Source organism: Nipponia nippon, unplaced genomic scaffold, assembly GCF_047370975.1.
Source record: "Nipponia nippon isolate SJK-2023a ecotype South Korea unplaced genomic scaffold, ASM4737097v1 scaffold_7, whole genome shotgun sequence".
NCBI lineage: Eukaryota > Metazoa > Chordata > Aves > Pelecaniformes > Threskiornithidae > Nipponia > Nipponia nippon.
In genome coordinates this window covers 42,975,618-42,991,974 of record NW_028262391.1, presented here as the reverse complement: position 1 = coordinate 42,991,974, position 16,357 = coordinate 42,975,618, and the positions used below count along the sequence as shown (strand labels likewise).

At 38.3% G+C, this 16,357-nt stretch overlaps 1 protein-coding gene and 1 long non-coding RNA gene across 6 annotated transcripts in view; one reads left to right on the top strand and one right to left on the bottom strand.

The window, feature by feature from the left end:
* Positions 1-16,357, top strand: part of LOC148051040 (uncharacterized) — a 177,876-nt gene that overhangs the window by 16,518 nt on the left and 145,001 nt on the right. The window lies entirely within an intron of this gene.
* The window catches only part of CHST8 (carbohydrate sulfotransferase 8), a 186,144-nt gene continuing 180,285 nt past the window's right edge, over positions 10,499-16,357 (bottom strand). For 4 of the 5 annotated variants that reach the window (XM_087740357.1, XM_087740359.1, XM_009465752.2 and 1 more), the window contains 2 exons: positions 14,418-14,455; positions 10,499-11,920 (listed from right to left, as the gene is read on the bottom strand). In XM_087740357.1, coding sequence (XP_087596483.1) covers positions 10,772-11,920; positions 14,418-14,441 — 1,173 coding nt within the window. In that variant the 5' untranslated portion in view covers positions 14,442-14,455 and the 3' untranslated portion in view covers positions 10,499-10,771. Of the gene's footprint in view, positions 11,921-14,417; positions 14,456-14,844; positions 14,919-16,357 lie in introns of those variants that run through there. The other variant, XM_087740356.1, reaches the window with a different exon arrangement.

Here is a 16,357-nt window from a genome sequence, read left to right as displayed (position 1 = left end):
AAGCAGTTCCACTGCAGGACCAGTCCTGGCCCAGCTGCCCAAGTGTGTAAATAGTGTGTTCTCCCTTGGGCAGATCCTGTAGTGCTTCTCCCAAGCCAGTTCTTCCTCTGTCCAGGGGTTCTGTGTAGTCCTTCCTTTTCTTTTGCCCTGTAACTGGCTTTCTGCTTGGCACAGGTTCTGTGCCCTCCCTGACTTTTACTGTACTGATTTTTATGCTGTAATCTTGAGGGACCACTGAATGAGGGAAGGCATCTATAGTGAGCTGTAATGCACTTTGGCTACCTGACTTGAAATTGGCACCTATAGCCACTGTAGCCTACCTTCCCTTGCAGTCAACCCTGTAAAGTAGCCTGTGTGGTGTTTTGTGAGGGCATGTGATCTTGCTGGATCGGGGGAATGGTGTAGAAAATTTTTTAAATGTCAATGAGGAGCAGAATTCTTTAGGCTTTTAATCTTATTGAGTTCTCGCTTGATTTAGTCAAAACCTTCCCAGATGCTAGTTACCAGTGAGACTTAACTCTGAAAATGCGAAGACTTGCGGGTCTGTCTGATTCACGGGGGGGATCAGTATTGGCCTAATGGGACCTCGGTTGAAACTTTAATTACAAGAAGACAGTAAAAAAGCACTGTTTAAGAAAAAAAATTTCCCTTATCAAATTTTGTTGCTAGTCTAGTCAGGCTAAAAATTCTGCTTAATCTTAATGATTAGTAAGAGTTCTTCATTTCTGTGAGATTTATAGTGGTGTTAAATAAATTACAAATTATTCGGAGGCAGTATATTAAAGGAGATCTAATCAAGATATCCAGAATATTGTGACATATTTAAATCCCATAATATTTAAAAAAAAACGTTTTTGAGGGAGTAAAGATACTTTATATACAATTAGAGGCAGTATGATTAATAACCTTGGGCTCAGATTTGACTGCTTCCTTTGGGATTTGAGTTTTTTTTCTGTATCTCTGGAACCAAATATATGCCTTAATTACCAATCAAACAGTCAACGATGGCAGAACTGAAGTGCAGATGTATATACTTGAATTTGCATTAGCGTTTCTTACACTCAGCCTTGCTAATCCAAGTCTGTGGATCTGTAGAGTTTAATCGCTCTTAGGAAGAATGTGAACCCATGTTATAAGCTTAGATTTTTCAAAACTGGCAGACCTGCCTGTTTTGCATCATATGATACTTATGGCACATGTAAACCTGCAAAAGGTAGGTGTTAGTCCAAATGCAGATGCGTTTAAAAAGTGCTGAGAAGATTCAGATCACTTAAAACCAGGCCACTAGTTGGGCAGGGCAATGTAGTTTCTCCCCAGTCCTATGTCTTTCAGGAGGGACAGGAGATTCTGATATGCGAGAAACAAACACATCTGGTTTGAAACCATTCTGGTTGCAGATAATCTGCAAGGCTACAACATAAAATCTGAATCGAAGACAAGAAAAGTGGAATAAGATACTTTAGAGATTTGAACACCCACAGGTTGCTCCAAAGTCAGCGTGACTTGTGAGCGGGCAGTGCTCCTCAAATAGCAAGCCATGTCAGACTGCCTTTTTACTGCAGAAACAGAACAGAAGGGTCAATGCCTTCAAAGTCAGTTGGATTGGGAGCTCAGGGTTTTGGATGGTGTTACTCCAGGGTGCTTTGCTTGTCAGACATATCTGCAAGGAAACTGATTTCTGAGTTGAACCTAGGGAATGGGAAAATGTGTTCAAAACCAGCCCTTATTGTAATTCTGGGTATTACTTATTTCTCGTAGTTTAGAATGATGAATAGTGGGGGAGAAGTAGCTCCTTGTGAAAGAGAAAAAATGGATAAATAGCATATGCTATTTGGGACCTCACTGAGCAACGCAACCCATGCAGAAGGCAACTCAAAATGCATCCTCTGTGGGAGGGGGCAAGGATTCAACTAAACTCATTTGTCACTGAATTAAATTAAGTCAATACAAAGCTCTTTAACTTAATCAGAATGTCCAGACACCAATGAGAACCAACTGATTTGGAAATCCGTTTCATCAGAGGGTTACCACTTTCAAGGATGTACCAGCTCTGGCATGAGTCAGATTTGTGTTCGGTGTTGTCTTGCTAATCAAAGATGAGAGTGTGATTTTTATTATTGACTGCTGGGCTGTCCTGCCCTGTGCAGTCAGGGCTATCTGCTGCCTGTTTAGCCTGGCTGTAACAAGTGGACTCAACTTGCTGTCATTCTGGCACTGATGGAATTACTTTGTTTCTTACCATCTTTGTCATTGCCTTGCTCAGGTACAGCTTTAACAAGCTGCTTTTGTGCTCAGCTCATAGTTACTCCAGAGCAACTGGGTAGTGGTGTTCCAATTAGGATTGGGCAAAATGTTTAGGTTGGTGTCGTGCTCTTTTGGAACGAGTGGTGCAGAAATTAGATGAAAATATGTAGTTGTTGTGTTTTAACACAATTTACTGGAATTTCATTGTTCTCATTTATTTGCCTCCCTTTCTCCTTTCTGTAATCGGAGAGAGAGAGTTTCAGGATGTATATATCATCCCTTTATCTTCTGAATTTTGCTAAAATTGACTTGACTTCTGCACGTGTTCATTCTTGAGTGTTTATAAGCTGTATATTTTGGACAAATACGGCAGGCTTAGCTTTTTATTCTGGATGGTTAATTTTGAAACTCCCTAGGAAAGAGCACCAACGTAAAATGTTTTTGATCATTACCAGCTGCTGTGTGCTTCTTAGACTGTAATATAAACCTGATGTTCAGTTTTGGTGTGATGATCTAATGAAGTTATCAGATTTATTTTTAGATAGTAAAAAATAAACTCCTCTTTTTTTGCACAGATAAACATTGTCAGATTCATAACCCATCTCATATTATGTCTGCCACATTTTCCACATTGCTTGAAATGGTCATTGTACGCCTGATTTATAAAGACACTATCACCTTGATGAGTACACGGTGTGTCACTTGAGCAGGATTCATGTCTGTATGGATTTCAGTGGAGGAAATATAATGTGAGACGCTATAAATATTGTAGCCTCTTGCTCTATCACATTGTCTGTTTTATTGGTCAGATTATCTGTGCTGTAGTGACTATGTTTTTTTTGGTATTACTAAAAAAAATTCTGATAGAAAAGGAGATATTGGTGGGGGGAAAAAAAATCAGGCTAAAGCCATTATAAATTGCTACAGGCGAATTAAAAATGAATTTGAGATCAGGAAATTAAATGCAATGAAAAACGCTAAAGATTATATCATTCTTGAATTTTCCTCTACACCAGAGATGAGGAAAGATAAGCGGAGCAATTCTAGGGCGTCAGACCCAAAACAGTCAGATAACAGATAAATAGTAGGCCAAATCTCCCAGTTACCTGCCCTAAGCATTAGCATACCTGACTACTGCTAGGTGTAGGAGTGTTGTTGTGAATGAATACTGTAGAAACAGGTCAGCTGTTTGACATTCTGTAGAAACAGACAGCTAAAACTGTGCCCTGTGGTCTTCAGTACATGTATCTATATGTAAGCTGGCATCACCTTCATGTGACTTCTCTGTGGCTACATCATGGTACCCAGAAAGGGTTATACTGACGGGATGCAGTAAAAAAATAACTTTTTCTTGTGATCGTAACATACATTAGTCTGTATCTATGAATTTGAAGGTGAACTGTAGCCTGGAGCTTTCATTTCTTAGGAAAGAAGCCACCTCCACTAGTGTTTAATGGGTTGGGACAAGCTCTTAGTGCAGTTGCCTTAGGCCATTGCTTCCCATGCTGCTGCTCCCTCTGCTTAAATGTAATCTTAACACCTTTTGCAGCTGGTGATGTTACTTATGTTTGGATATGTTGAGAGGACATTTCCTGTATTAAGTGAAAATAAATCTGGACTGGAATCCCAAATTGGGAAAGTAACTGTGGAAAAGTTGGATTGTGAAAGCCTCTTTCATTTTTCATAACTTGACAGCATAATTTTAAGCTCCAGGAAAAAATGATGACACTGCTAGAAAAGATCACTGATAGAGAGTCCTATAAAGCTGAACGTGAAACATAGGGCGAGCACTACTGTAATAGCTGAATCTAAACAGAAGAGTTCAAGTCTTGTACAAGGTAGGTACATAATGGAAAACTTGACCTCCACTGCAATTCTGTTAAATATGTGTCTTCAGTTTTAAAAAAAAGTTGGTGGCAAAAATGGCAACAGATGGCAGAGTTTGGAAGAGCTTATTCATGCAACTGGGTAAAAATCACTGTGGCACAAACTGCCTGGAAAATGACACTTAAAAGATTTGCCTGTGTAGAAGGTGTTATGTACGTATGGTCCTTGCTACATGCAAGTTAATTGTCCACTGAGTTGTGTGTATGCGTAGGACTTCCCAAAGTGTTATTTTTTTTTAAACTCAATATTTGGATTCTTCATTAAGCCAGACCATAAAATATTTTTACAAGGCTGAATGTCTCTATTAGACTAGTCATTATCCTTATTCTCTGGCATGAGTCACAACTAACTGTATCAATTGCTTCATAATATGTTAACCAAATAGCTAGGTGTCAGTGAGCAAGGCTTAATCATGTCTATCTTCCCATTCTGTGTCAGTATGTTCTATATTGTCTTGCCCTTACTGCTCAAGTGATGCATTATGTATAATGCTTTCACATACTTAAAGATTAAATTGAAGTGTGGAACAGGTGAGTGCCTGCTATTCTTAAAACTTGAATCCACTGTGAGTCTAACTGCATGTTTAATTCTGGACGCCTCTATTTGAATGGCTAGTTCTGAGAAACTTTGGCAAGAGTGACTTACCAGTGGTAAGTATCAGTTGTCACTGGTATAGCTAATCTCACTCTCTTGTACTTGACTCCAGTGCATTCTTACAGCAGTATCACGCTGGAAGCCGTTAGAGATGTTTGTTTACAGGCTTGTCTGCTAGGTTCCATTGATGAAAGCTAAGAAAACTGCTGGCCCTTCTTAACCAGTAGCTGTTGTCTTGGGACACTTCCCAAGTCATTGTTCAAGAGTGTGCAGGTGCATGCTGAGGCACCACAAATAACAATGCCAACCTGAAAATAATCCCTTGAAGCAATATTGGCTCAAACAGGCTGTGCTGTGACTTGTCTCTCATGTTGTGCTCTGAAAACAAACTACTGCCGCATGCAGATGCTGCTGTTCACTGAAATTAAAATGGGTATCTATTTCACTGGTATCACTGAAATTAAAATGAACAGATCAGGCTGAGATTTGTGTGGTTATGTTTCTCTTCCAAATGGTTGGCTGGCTGGACTGTGCCCAGCTACCTGTGTGATTTCTTGTTGGGGGTAGAAAAGGAATGTTTGTCAACTCAGTAATTTAAAGCAACTTGTGTCAATAATAAAGCAATAATAATTACACAAAACAACAACAAAAAAGAACCCCCTTTTCAGATTTTATCTAGTAATTCCAGATAATGTGGTACTGTTTGAGTTGGCCTGGCTAATTAAGTCTCATTAATGTATAAAGAAACCAAGAACAAAGACAATGTGTTGTTTAAAAGACAATGCGTGTGTTTGATATTCCTTGTATTCATTTTACAATTCAAGTTTGTGGGATTATATCTCCCCCTCTGCATTTGTGAGTTCTTATATTAAAATCTTACTGTTAATAGATACCTTAGTATGTATAATGCTATTTGCACAATTTTTTTCCTATGTACTTTATATGCATGTATACAAGTAGATAATTACACATGGATTTGTGATAGGTGTGCTCTTGCTTCTACTGTGAGCAATGGTGTTACCTAAATGGAAGAAGCAGCACAAAGAAACGAAGGATTAAATTCACGTACTATACAGTACATGCAGTCCGTGTATGTGGAGCTCTCTCACTCTATGGATCCTCTCTCAAAAAAAGATACTGTTTGATCATCCAAAGTGTGGACTTTCTCAGTAAGTTGCTCAAACGAGGCTGAGGAGGGAACAGGACCACCAGAACTCGGTACCTACACTTTAAAAACTTCAAAAACTCTTTACTTCAGTCATTATGAAGATAAGCTGTAAACCATTAAACCAAATTGTGGCAAAAAAGGTGATCTCCTATCCTCAGTCCATATTCAGTTTTGATATTGTGTAGTCTGATGTACTCAAATATTGGTGGTGATTATGAAAAAAGTGTTGGAACCCCATCATGCGAATTCTGAAAAGTTATGGACATAAGGAGTTAAGAAAATTCACTTTAATCTCTTGATTCTTTTTTATTTTTAGAGGCATAAACCCCCATAAACCGACAGTACTGGTATGAGGTCAACCATAGTAAATATCTGTTGTAGTGTGGGGAGCTCTTATAATACAAAGACCTGCAAATCACCATGACTCAATTTGTGCACGTGACAAGGATAACTTTTTTTAAGCACACGGGTGTCTCAAAGGAGATGACTATGTTCAGGTCCTCATGAACTTTATGTACAGAGCATCCCAATGTCAAGTTTTTAAATTACCCCTTAATTAAAAAATGATTGCTGTTTTGAGTTTCAGACTTTGCAAAGGCAGGTAATAAACTGCATATTGCACGGTTCAGTATGTTTCACTTGGCTGCGTTCTGGGTGACTTGTCAGTGTAGTTCTGGTGCTGAAGAACCTATGTGTGACAGAGCTGCAGCGGGCAGCTTGGAGTGCCAGGACAGCAAAAGCTGGCTAACAAACTGGTCTTCGTTTAGATGATGGTCTTGCCTCTTAAAAATGGTCTCTTATTGATTCATTCAGGGAACACCTACTTAGTTTACACAATTTATTTTTGTATCTGAGTTAATCCCTTTCCATTTTTCAACTATAGGCTTTAGACTGCTTTGAGGCATAAGGTCTAAGATTCTGATCTATTGGTGTTTCAGTGTCTTCATACCTCAACTTCTGTGACTGCTTTAGCTGGGTCCTCACCCCTGAATTGTTACTGTGAACATTTGACTCCTAACATGCTGGTCACTGAAATCCTAAAATGGGAAATACGGATTTTGGAAGTTGTATATATATCAGGAGTAATGGAGGGCTGCCCCAGCTAGAATCAAGTAAAGTATCTCCAGTACTGGAAGCAACCTAAGAATGGGTTTATGTAGCTGGGAGGCAGGTCTGTGCAACGTGTGTGGGGAGGGAAGACGCTGGGGCAGTTTGACTGCTGTCTGCACCTCAGCTATTTGTAGTGATTAACGCTACAGTGGACAGAGTTCTAAGACGATAGAAGTTGTGAGTAGAGAGGTAGGGCAGAAAAGGACTGGGAGTGAAAATATTGAAAAAAATTTTAAGGTGAGAACTAGGAGTACAGTTCTGTAAACAGTCCAGTAGTAACAAAATTCACCTCTTGCCTAAGATGCATCAAGAAGAACTAAAAAAAATTGGATTGACAAAATGATTTCGGCTAATTATAGAAATACAAGATGTTTACCTTGGCTGACCTCTGAACTAGGCTGTTTGTCTGGAAATGGGAGTTTTTGTACAAAATCTTGAATTTCCACTTTCCATATGAAACTGAATATAAATTTCCATATGAAGAGAAGAGTAAAATATGGAAAAAAAAAATCAGAATTAACAACTCTGAAAAAAGTTCAGTTGCATTATCAAAAATGAAGATGTAAAGATTTTTATATCTGGGAAAAAGACAAGATTATCCAAAGGCAAATGAGCAGTCTGAAAACTTAATACCATCTAGTTAAAATTGTTGCTTTTTATTTAAACATTTTGATTTATATGAAAACATTGTTTACTCATCTGGCTTTAAAATATATATCTTTACAGATCTGATTTTTTTTCTTTGAAACCATTTCTTGCCTTGTTTCTGCTAGTCAGTAGGGAGTAAGTGATGAAAGTAACAAAGCCAAATTAATGCAACTAGCCAGTAGTAAATATGTTCAAGTATTTAGAAGGATACTTCTGTTTTCCTTGAGATACTGTAAAACAGATGCTACTGTACCATATACAGCTTGGCATAAACATGCAAATCCTTTATTTAGCAGTCTTTGTTTAAAGAATGCTTGTTACCCCAGACAAAATAAAACCCTGCCAAAGTCTTCATTTGTCATTAAAAATATTATTCCCCTGTTGTTAGCTTTTATTGAAGTAGTAAAGGGTTTTAATTAAACTAGATTTTGGGGGGGGCTAGTGGTAGGAAAAGCACCAGTTTGATACAATCAGAAGTGCAATTTTGCTGGTATTTTTTTCCACTCATACAGTGAACACTTTACTGATGTGTAACTGTACCAACAAAGTCTTCCAGATGTAAACATGACCTTGTGGCTCTATCAATTTATGTGTACATGTAGATTAAGCTGAAAAGGAACTGGGGTGAGGGGGGAGGAGGAAGGAGAAAGTCAGGTCTTTGATGTGAATCTAGCTGTAGGATTAAGTTCTTCAATCTTTCCCTTAGAGATCTCTAAAACTAGCAGAGGTCTGGATACAAATGATATCCAGCTTTACTCTGGTTGCATCGCAGAGCTAACCTATGAGTCTGCATGTTCTCTTCTGCTATAAAGGTGCTGCAATAAGGTGAATTGAGATTCTTCTCTCGGTGGAAGTTCACGCGCTGACTTGAATGAGTTCAGCACTGGTCTGCAGGAGCAGTTATAACACACTGTGCTCTGGTACACTGACCTGCTTGCAAGGTCAGACCCTGAAAAAGAAGCTACGAGGGCTCCAATATTTATATCATCCTTTCCTTGTGTTGGTGTCTATTTGTGATTTCTGTAACTACTGGCAAATCAACTGCATCAATTAGAGTACTGTCAGTTCTTAGAGCACTTAATATCATTAAATGCTAAGGATGGCATAACTCAGATTCCTAGTGGTGGTCCTGACTGTGCCTCCCCCTTCCCCCCAGTAGATCCCACCACTATCAGAATGAATGTTCTCTTCTGTCTGCATTAGGAAGTGATTAACGTGCCTCGTTTTCCCCAGGATACTCCTCAGTGTGACCTGTTGAATGAGGTTATCTGCCACACTTACCTGTTGGCAGAGCAGCCCAGGTGAATAGCCCCCAGCCTGTTGCTGTTGATCTGAGCTGGGCTAGCAGAAAAATCACTTTGAATAAAAAGGCTGTTCCCTAGTCGTGTAAGCAGATCAACAAGCATCTGGGGGGGGTGAAAAGGGGGGATAGGTGGTTAGCTGCAGGAGCAAGGCAGTGATGAGGAGCTTGTGCAGACCGGGAATGGTAACTGGTTTCATGGAACAGCGCAAGTTCCACATTACCTTTCTAATGCAAACAGTTTTTCTCTGAACAAAAAAATGAAAGTCTGATGTCAGACATGACATGTGAAGTATTTGTCAGTAAAGTGTTCAATACAAGGTATTTTGAAACTTTTTTTTCCCCCTATTAAAATAAAATTAAAAAAAAAACACCAACCAAACAAAAAAAAAACCCCAAAAAAGATATTGGATGCTTCTGGGGAACCTGTGGTGCCAATACCTGTGATGCATGAAACTATGAGTAAAGTTGTTTGGGTTTTTTTTTGGTGGTTGGTGGCTTTTTTTGTTCTTTTTGGATCTGAACCTGTAAATGTGAAACTACTTGTATTTCCTCTTAGGTGTTTGTACATTTGTACAGTGCCAGTTGTGGTAGAATTCTTGGTTGTGAAATACAAACTCTAGAAATTACTGTGGAGTTCAAGTTTGGCATTGTGGCAGTTTGAGACTTGTTCCAATATGGCCAATTTAAGTGTCATGATTTTAAGTGGTTAAATGACATGTAAACAAGGATACTGTGTACAGAATTAGTGTGAAGATTTACAAAACGAGTGGAAGGTCTAGTGTTTGATTATTGTGGGAGATTTCTGCTAGAGATGAAAGTAAGTCTTCTCTTTAAGTATAGAAAATGAACAACTGAACTAAAACACCTGCTATATTTTTTGTATGTTAAGTCAGGTCTAATTGTTACTGGAATAAACAAGTGCAAATTGTTTGCAGCAATGAAAAGAACTACACTGTTGGGCAGGAAGTTGCAGTTATTCTTACTTGTTACTATGAAGGAAAGATTTTATATTCCTGGTGACTATGAAGATTAAACCAGAAATTTATGTTAATGCAAAGGATTAAAAGAATCTTAATAACATTTATAACGATGCAAATGTTTGCATTTTATCTTTTTGCAGATGAATGCGCCATAAGGGAAATATTGAAGGGGGAGAACACATCCTCACTCTGAATTGCAACATCTGGTTTAATACTGCACTCACATGGTCATTAAGTATTAGTTGTTTTCACCAATGTGTTTTTGAACAGTGTAAGTGTGATAGACTTTTTCTCCCTAACTAACTTACAAATATTGGGAAATAACAATCTATGACCAACTCAGATACGTAGTGCCTGTTTAGTGTATGGCTTCGTGTGTTGCAGAGTTTGAACTGTAAATATTACTTGGTGTGTGGCTTTTTTTTTTTTCTTGCTACTCTGTCACTTTCAGACTTAGTTTCTAAATAGTAAAGAGCTTGAAATACTGGTTCCACTGTAGAATTGTCAGCTGTGTTTCCCCAGTTTCAAACCATCCTCCCAGTGCAAACACAGGCCACGCCAGCATGGAAAATCATGTGCTTTATTTGGGAGCCCTGACATATAATATTGTACATGTATGTACATATGTTTCATATGGAGAAATTATAGAAAAAAATATGATTTGAAAAAGGAGGCAATCAAGGTGGAGGTGTAAACATCACTAGCCACTTAGGTTCTGTTTTGGAATTTTTCCTGCTCTTCAACCGATTGTTTACTAACAGACAAGTATATATAAACAGAAGCCACCTGGTTATGCAATTCAACTGATATGACTGTGGAAATGTCCTAGCTCTCAAATCAATATAAATCTTCAAAAGGTTTTGAGTAGTTAAACATCAAATAATCCATGTAGTAAAAGTCATAGCTTCGTTGTCGTTGAGAAGGAGAAAGCTCTGCAAAATACTGTTGTGTAATTTTAGTGGTAGTTCTTTCTTCATTGGAGTGCCTATCTTTAAACTTGGGGAAAGTTAAATTTTGTGGAGCACCGATTAAGTGCAAGAAAAAGTTTGCATCCTCTTCCATACTTTCAAATTTCCCAACAAAGTCATAGTCTATTAAACATGGGCTGCAAAGCCTATTGACATGATCCCAGTGGATATCCATACCCACTGGCCTATGTACGTCCAGGAGATACTGAATGAACTCTTTAAATTTGACTCCAGAGCCTGTCCTTAATGCTTCTTTGGTGGCATTGACACGGTATCTGGAAATGATGGCTTTTCCAAAAACTGGGTGGTAGTAATTGTTTGGATGTTCAAACTTGTCCCGAAATGCAGATACCAGCTTTTCAAAAGGTTCACGAATAAAAAGCATCTTTGTGTAAGTGTTGAGCCTATGATAAATTCCTTTGTGATCAAACCCATCCAGCCTTTTTAAATAGTTTCCATAGTGCACCGTGTTGTGCTGGATATCTTTTGTGGAAGAAGCCAGCCCGTTGAGAACCATGAGCACACGTTTCCAGTTAGAGCAGCCGGCTTTTGGTACTTCACAGTATAAAACTCTGTATTTATCTTCTACAAATATTCTAGAAACATGATAAGGAGTGATTATTCTTCTATTATTACTCTTGTATTTAGAACAAGTTTCTCTCATTATCCGCTTTCTTTCTCTTTGGATCTGATAGAGGCTTTTCCACTTGTTGTTGTTTCTGTCCTCAGATTTAAGTGTGGGCAGGTTGAGAATGGAGCTGTTCATGGAAATCAGAATTGGGCTCTTCTTAATTATAAATCTCCTCCTCCGTTTATGGAGCCTGATGGAATTAATTTCTTCACCTTTCTCTTGATCTTTCATAGCAAACATTATGCTGCTTTGCCTTCTGTCTGTGCTTTGAAGCTTAGTGGGTACATTTTCAGGTAGATGTAATGAATCGCTCTGCTTTACTGTTGCTACTCCGTCTGCAGTATTTTTTCGTAATCTTCTATCCCGGTTATTGCTGGAAACACAGTCCTGATGGGGGGAAAAAAAGATGAAAGATGTTGGTGAGTGAGAGTGTGTCACTATTAACAGCTTGTACAACTTAATGTGGATCTGTTCATACACTCCGAGTCCAGCAGAACTGTATAATAAAAGGAATTGCTGCAAGTCCTCAATGCTGTGCCTACATTGTGGTAATGACTTTTCTCTTATCATCTTGTTCTGTGCTTACATGAACTATCAAAGGCTGAGATGAGCCTGAACCGGTAAATTCTAGTTCAGATTTGGATTTACCTGTATTTTAGGTGGTGCCTATAACCAGACTTTGATAAATACTTTTGTCTTAGATACCTTTTGTGGAAATTTCAAAGACAACGTATCTGAGTATTTTGAGGACTGACTTAATTATTCCAGACTGTCTGTTGTCACACAAATCTGTTTGGTTTTGTTGTTTTTTTTTTTTCTTCCCCTCCCTTCTTTAAGTAGCTTATCTTTGCAGTGAGGGCAGTTGTGCACAGAGTGAAGCCTGACAGGGGAGGGAGGTTTATAGTGTTTGTAAAGTGGAGTGAAGATGTAGAGGGAGCAAGAGTGGGAAGAGGGAAGCAGAAAGGACTGCAGTGACAATGTGGAGGCTTCGCAGAGAAGTGGTGGGTTTGGTGAGAGCAGCATGCATAGGGACCCCAAAGGGAGGCTTGAGTGAGGTGAGCCTAGGACCAAAGCATTTGAGACTTGATGAGAAGCAGTAAAGGGTGGGAATGAGCTGTGGCTGGGATTAGGCAAGTGAAAACGGAGTAAGCAAAGCAGGTCTATGGGTAAGGGGTTTCTGGGACCTGCTCTTTTTCATTAGGTGGATCTCACCAGTTAATATTTCTTTTGGCATACAGCCCAGATGTGCTCCATTACTTCCTGCTTCTCAAAGCAGCCGGATTAAATCCCTGTCTACATGTCTATACCTCTAAGATTTAAAATTAGGTTCTGGATGCTGTTTAACTACACGTCATCCCTGTTTTGAGAACTCCTCTGGAAGCCACGTGGCATAAGAACCACTAGGGAGTATTTCAACAGAGGAGGCAGATGTAGTTGCAGAATGTGTTTTGCTTACCTAAAACACTCATGTTTATTTAGAGGTTTTATAAATTGTAAATTTCTGATTTTCAGTCTTTATTTGCTTCCTAATAGTATTTAAAACTGGCTTCAGAAATAAGATACTGGGTGAATTTTAAGGTGTACAGTATGGGGATCAGTAGGGTCATGTTCTTTCAAGGTGGCAGATTAAATCTTAATTGTAATAGTGGTTATACAAGTCTCTGGCTGAAAAAAGAGATGCTATAGGTAACTTATCAAACTTGTGCTGTCATGAAGGTCATATCTAGCCACATCCTTCTCTAAGGGTGAGAGGTGAAAAAAAAAAGAGACTTGGTATTCATTACAAAAAGTATTGGTGACAAAAGAACAAGAAAAATCAAATTGTATTATTTTGTAGGTGACTTGCTTAAATGGATCACTATTATACAAAACTCAGATCAGTATTATTAATTATAACAATTTTTAGAGTACTGTGCAAGTTATTGCAGAAGTTAGGCTTCTAAAACCTTTTTACTGGCTGTTCTGGTGTTGGAGGTGGTATGTGATGGGCAGACTGGGAAAGCAACTGATAACTTGTTATACAAGACACTACATATTCAGTTGTTGGGAGCGATTGTTGTACTCTGCTCTTATTCAGAGGTTGTTTCTGGTAGTCAAAGGTGTATTAAGGTTTTTGTCTATGTAAAATACCAGATGTATTTCTAAATATTACCCTTTACAGAGTGGCTGAAATTCAGTCTTATTTACTCATGATGTGGCTGATATTTCAAGGTTATCAAATTCAGAATTCCTAGATATTCACAGCTTTAATGATGACAATGAACCTACAGTTTCTGAGAAACTCAAATGCCAGGATTTCAAATGCCAGGATTTGAACGTCTTATGTCAGTGTAACCCTTCATCAAGAAGGTCAAGCTGGAGCTGTAGAGATGGAGGGATGTCAGTCACACCACACTGATTTCACCAGGCAATGGCATTTGGGTAACAGCTGGCAGCTGCACAGTTGTTCCTTTGCATATTTTGCACTTGTCTTTTAACTATGAAATGGTGAATGGCTGTGGTGGGGTGTCACTGCTGCTGTGAGTGTGCTAACAGCCACTAGATGGAGGAATTTCACCAGTATTTTTCTTTAGCCTATCTTTAAGTACCTCTCAAGACATTAATTTGATCAGTACGATTTCATAGAGAATATTAAGATATGCAAAGTTTACAGTATCTTTTAGCGATATCCAGTCTAGGAAAAAACTCATAAAACTAACGTTGCATAGCTTATCAAATTCGTATTTTAAAAGGGAAATTTGCACTTCATGGCAAAGCTTTGATGCATCTTTTCTTTTCAATGCTTCATCTCCCACAGTCTAGTGGCCTTATCTGGGCCATCTCTATCTGTACTCCATACTCTGAGTATGGGTACAACTTTCCTTATGTACTTCTGAAAACTTACTTTTTTTGGTTGCTGGAATCCCATGTTATATTTTATCCCTAAACAAAGAAAGAAATGTAAGTCATTATTTAGTAAAAATAAAAACATAAGTTTCATTTTTGCTGGACTGATAACAATGTGTCCTCTCAGTAACTGAAAGGAAAACAGGAACAAGTGCTGTTAATACAATGATAAATAGACCAATGATGAATCATAATTAATGTATATTTCATAGTAACAATACTCCTTGGAATGCCTCTTTATAGATGTCATAACAATTGTGAAATGGAGTGAATGTCTCTACCTCCCTTTTACAGATGGGAAAACTGAGATGGAGAAAAGTGATTGCTTAACCTCAGCTAAAAGGCCAGTAGCAGAATGCGAAGCAGCTGAAACTCGTGATCCCAGGTTAGAGCTCTAAAAAAAAGGCTGTTCTTTGTGTACTTACCTAAAGCTGTGTGGCTTCTTCCCCCACCACCCTTTTTGATAGTATGGTACTTAATCATAGTATTAGCTTGTGTTGAGTACTCTCCTTTGCACTAAAACCGAAGTAACACGCAGTAGAGTTATGTATAAGTGAGGTAATGTTTGTAGAGTTTTGGAGAGGCAAAACAATACAGAATTGTGTTTTACCAAATCTTCTGGATTCTACAGTGATGTCTACCTGAAAATATAATAATAAAAATGTGAAAATCCTAGAAGGCAGCTTTAGCAGATGTGTAGGATATCTTTACTCTTCTTAACCTCTGCTACGTATAAGTTAATAATACAGGAATGTATAATGGAAAACAGTTCTTAATTATGAAATTAATTAGGGGCTTTTCAGCTTATAAAACTGCTATCATCACTGTCAGAGTTGCTTGAAGACTTCAGTTTAATAAGTCTGCATTATGAATCCACAGTCTTTTTGACAAGGGCAATTACAGGTAAAGGTATTGCAAAGCGTTATAAGTGAAAGCATCACTGGAAAAGCTCAGTCTCATCAGATTAATTTTCATGGTACTATGAAAGCTCTCAGAAATACTGTGCATGCACAGTTCACATTGTACCTTATTACAGTTAAGTAGCAAGTCCAACTTACATGATCAATCATGGTTTTTTTTTTTTTTTTTAAATCAGATCTACAAACTGATGTTTATAGTAGAGTCTGAGTAAAATTGCTATGGTTATTTCTATGCTGTTAGAGCTCATCTAGCAGTGCTCATTACTCTTTTGGTTCATGTTTGAGCTTTAATTCCACTGCAGCAATTTTTTAGCAATAAACTCAAGTTAGGGTGGATGGGGATATTGTGATTCTGTGCCTATTAAAAGCAAAGGGTGTATTATTTTTACTTAATCAGAAATAAGTTCCAGACATCTTATAGAAGGAGTCTTAAGCCTTTTCCTAGCTGCTTCTTGAAAATGTTTACCTGCCAAATAAAGTCAGAAGGTATATTCTAAAGAGAAACAAAGCAATCTATAGCATCCTTGTGTGGGTTCTGGAGGATTAAAACTGATTCTGTTGCGCTAGGCTTTAGGAGATGTTATTGAGCTGTTGTCCAGTTCTTGATGTGATCGGTTAAAGAACCACATTTATTCTACTGCTGTGTAGTATGTTACAGAGCAATGAAGGTATGGAAACTGCTGTCCAAAAAGAGCAGCAAAAACTGAGCACCGGCATTTTGAAAGAATTGATAGTAGAACATGGGTGATCTGTTTAAACGATGAAAATGTTCCGTTTGTCAGCATATGTAACCTCTTCTCTTTTGCTAACCCTGAAGGCATAACTTTAAGCTGCTTGAGCTGCATTTGCGTTGGGTGCTTGGCCTCTGCTCCTAAGGCATCATTAATACAGCTAGTTGGAGTAGTTGCTTAACTTTTACTTCAGACTTCCTTGTAGCAGACCTTGAAATTAAGTATTATTTTCCTTATAAATTCAGAATATTGTTATGCTATCTCTTTTCTTACAGGCAGAAATCATA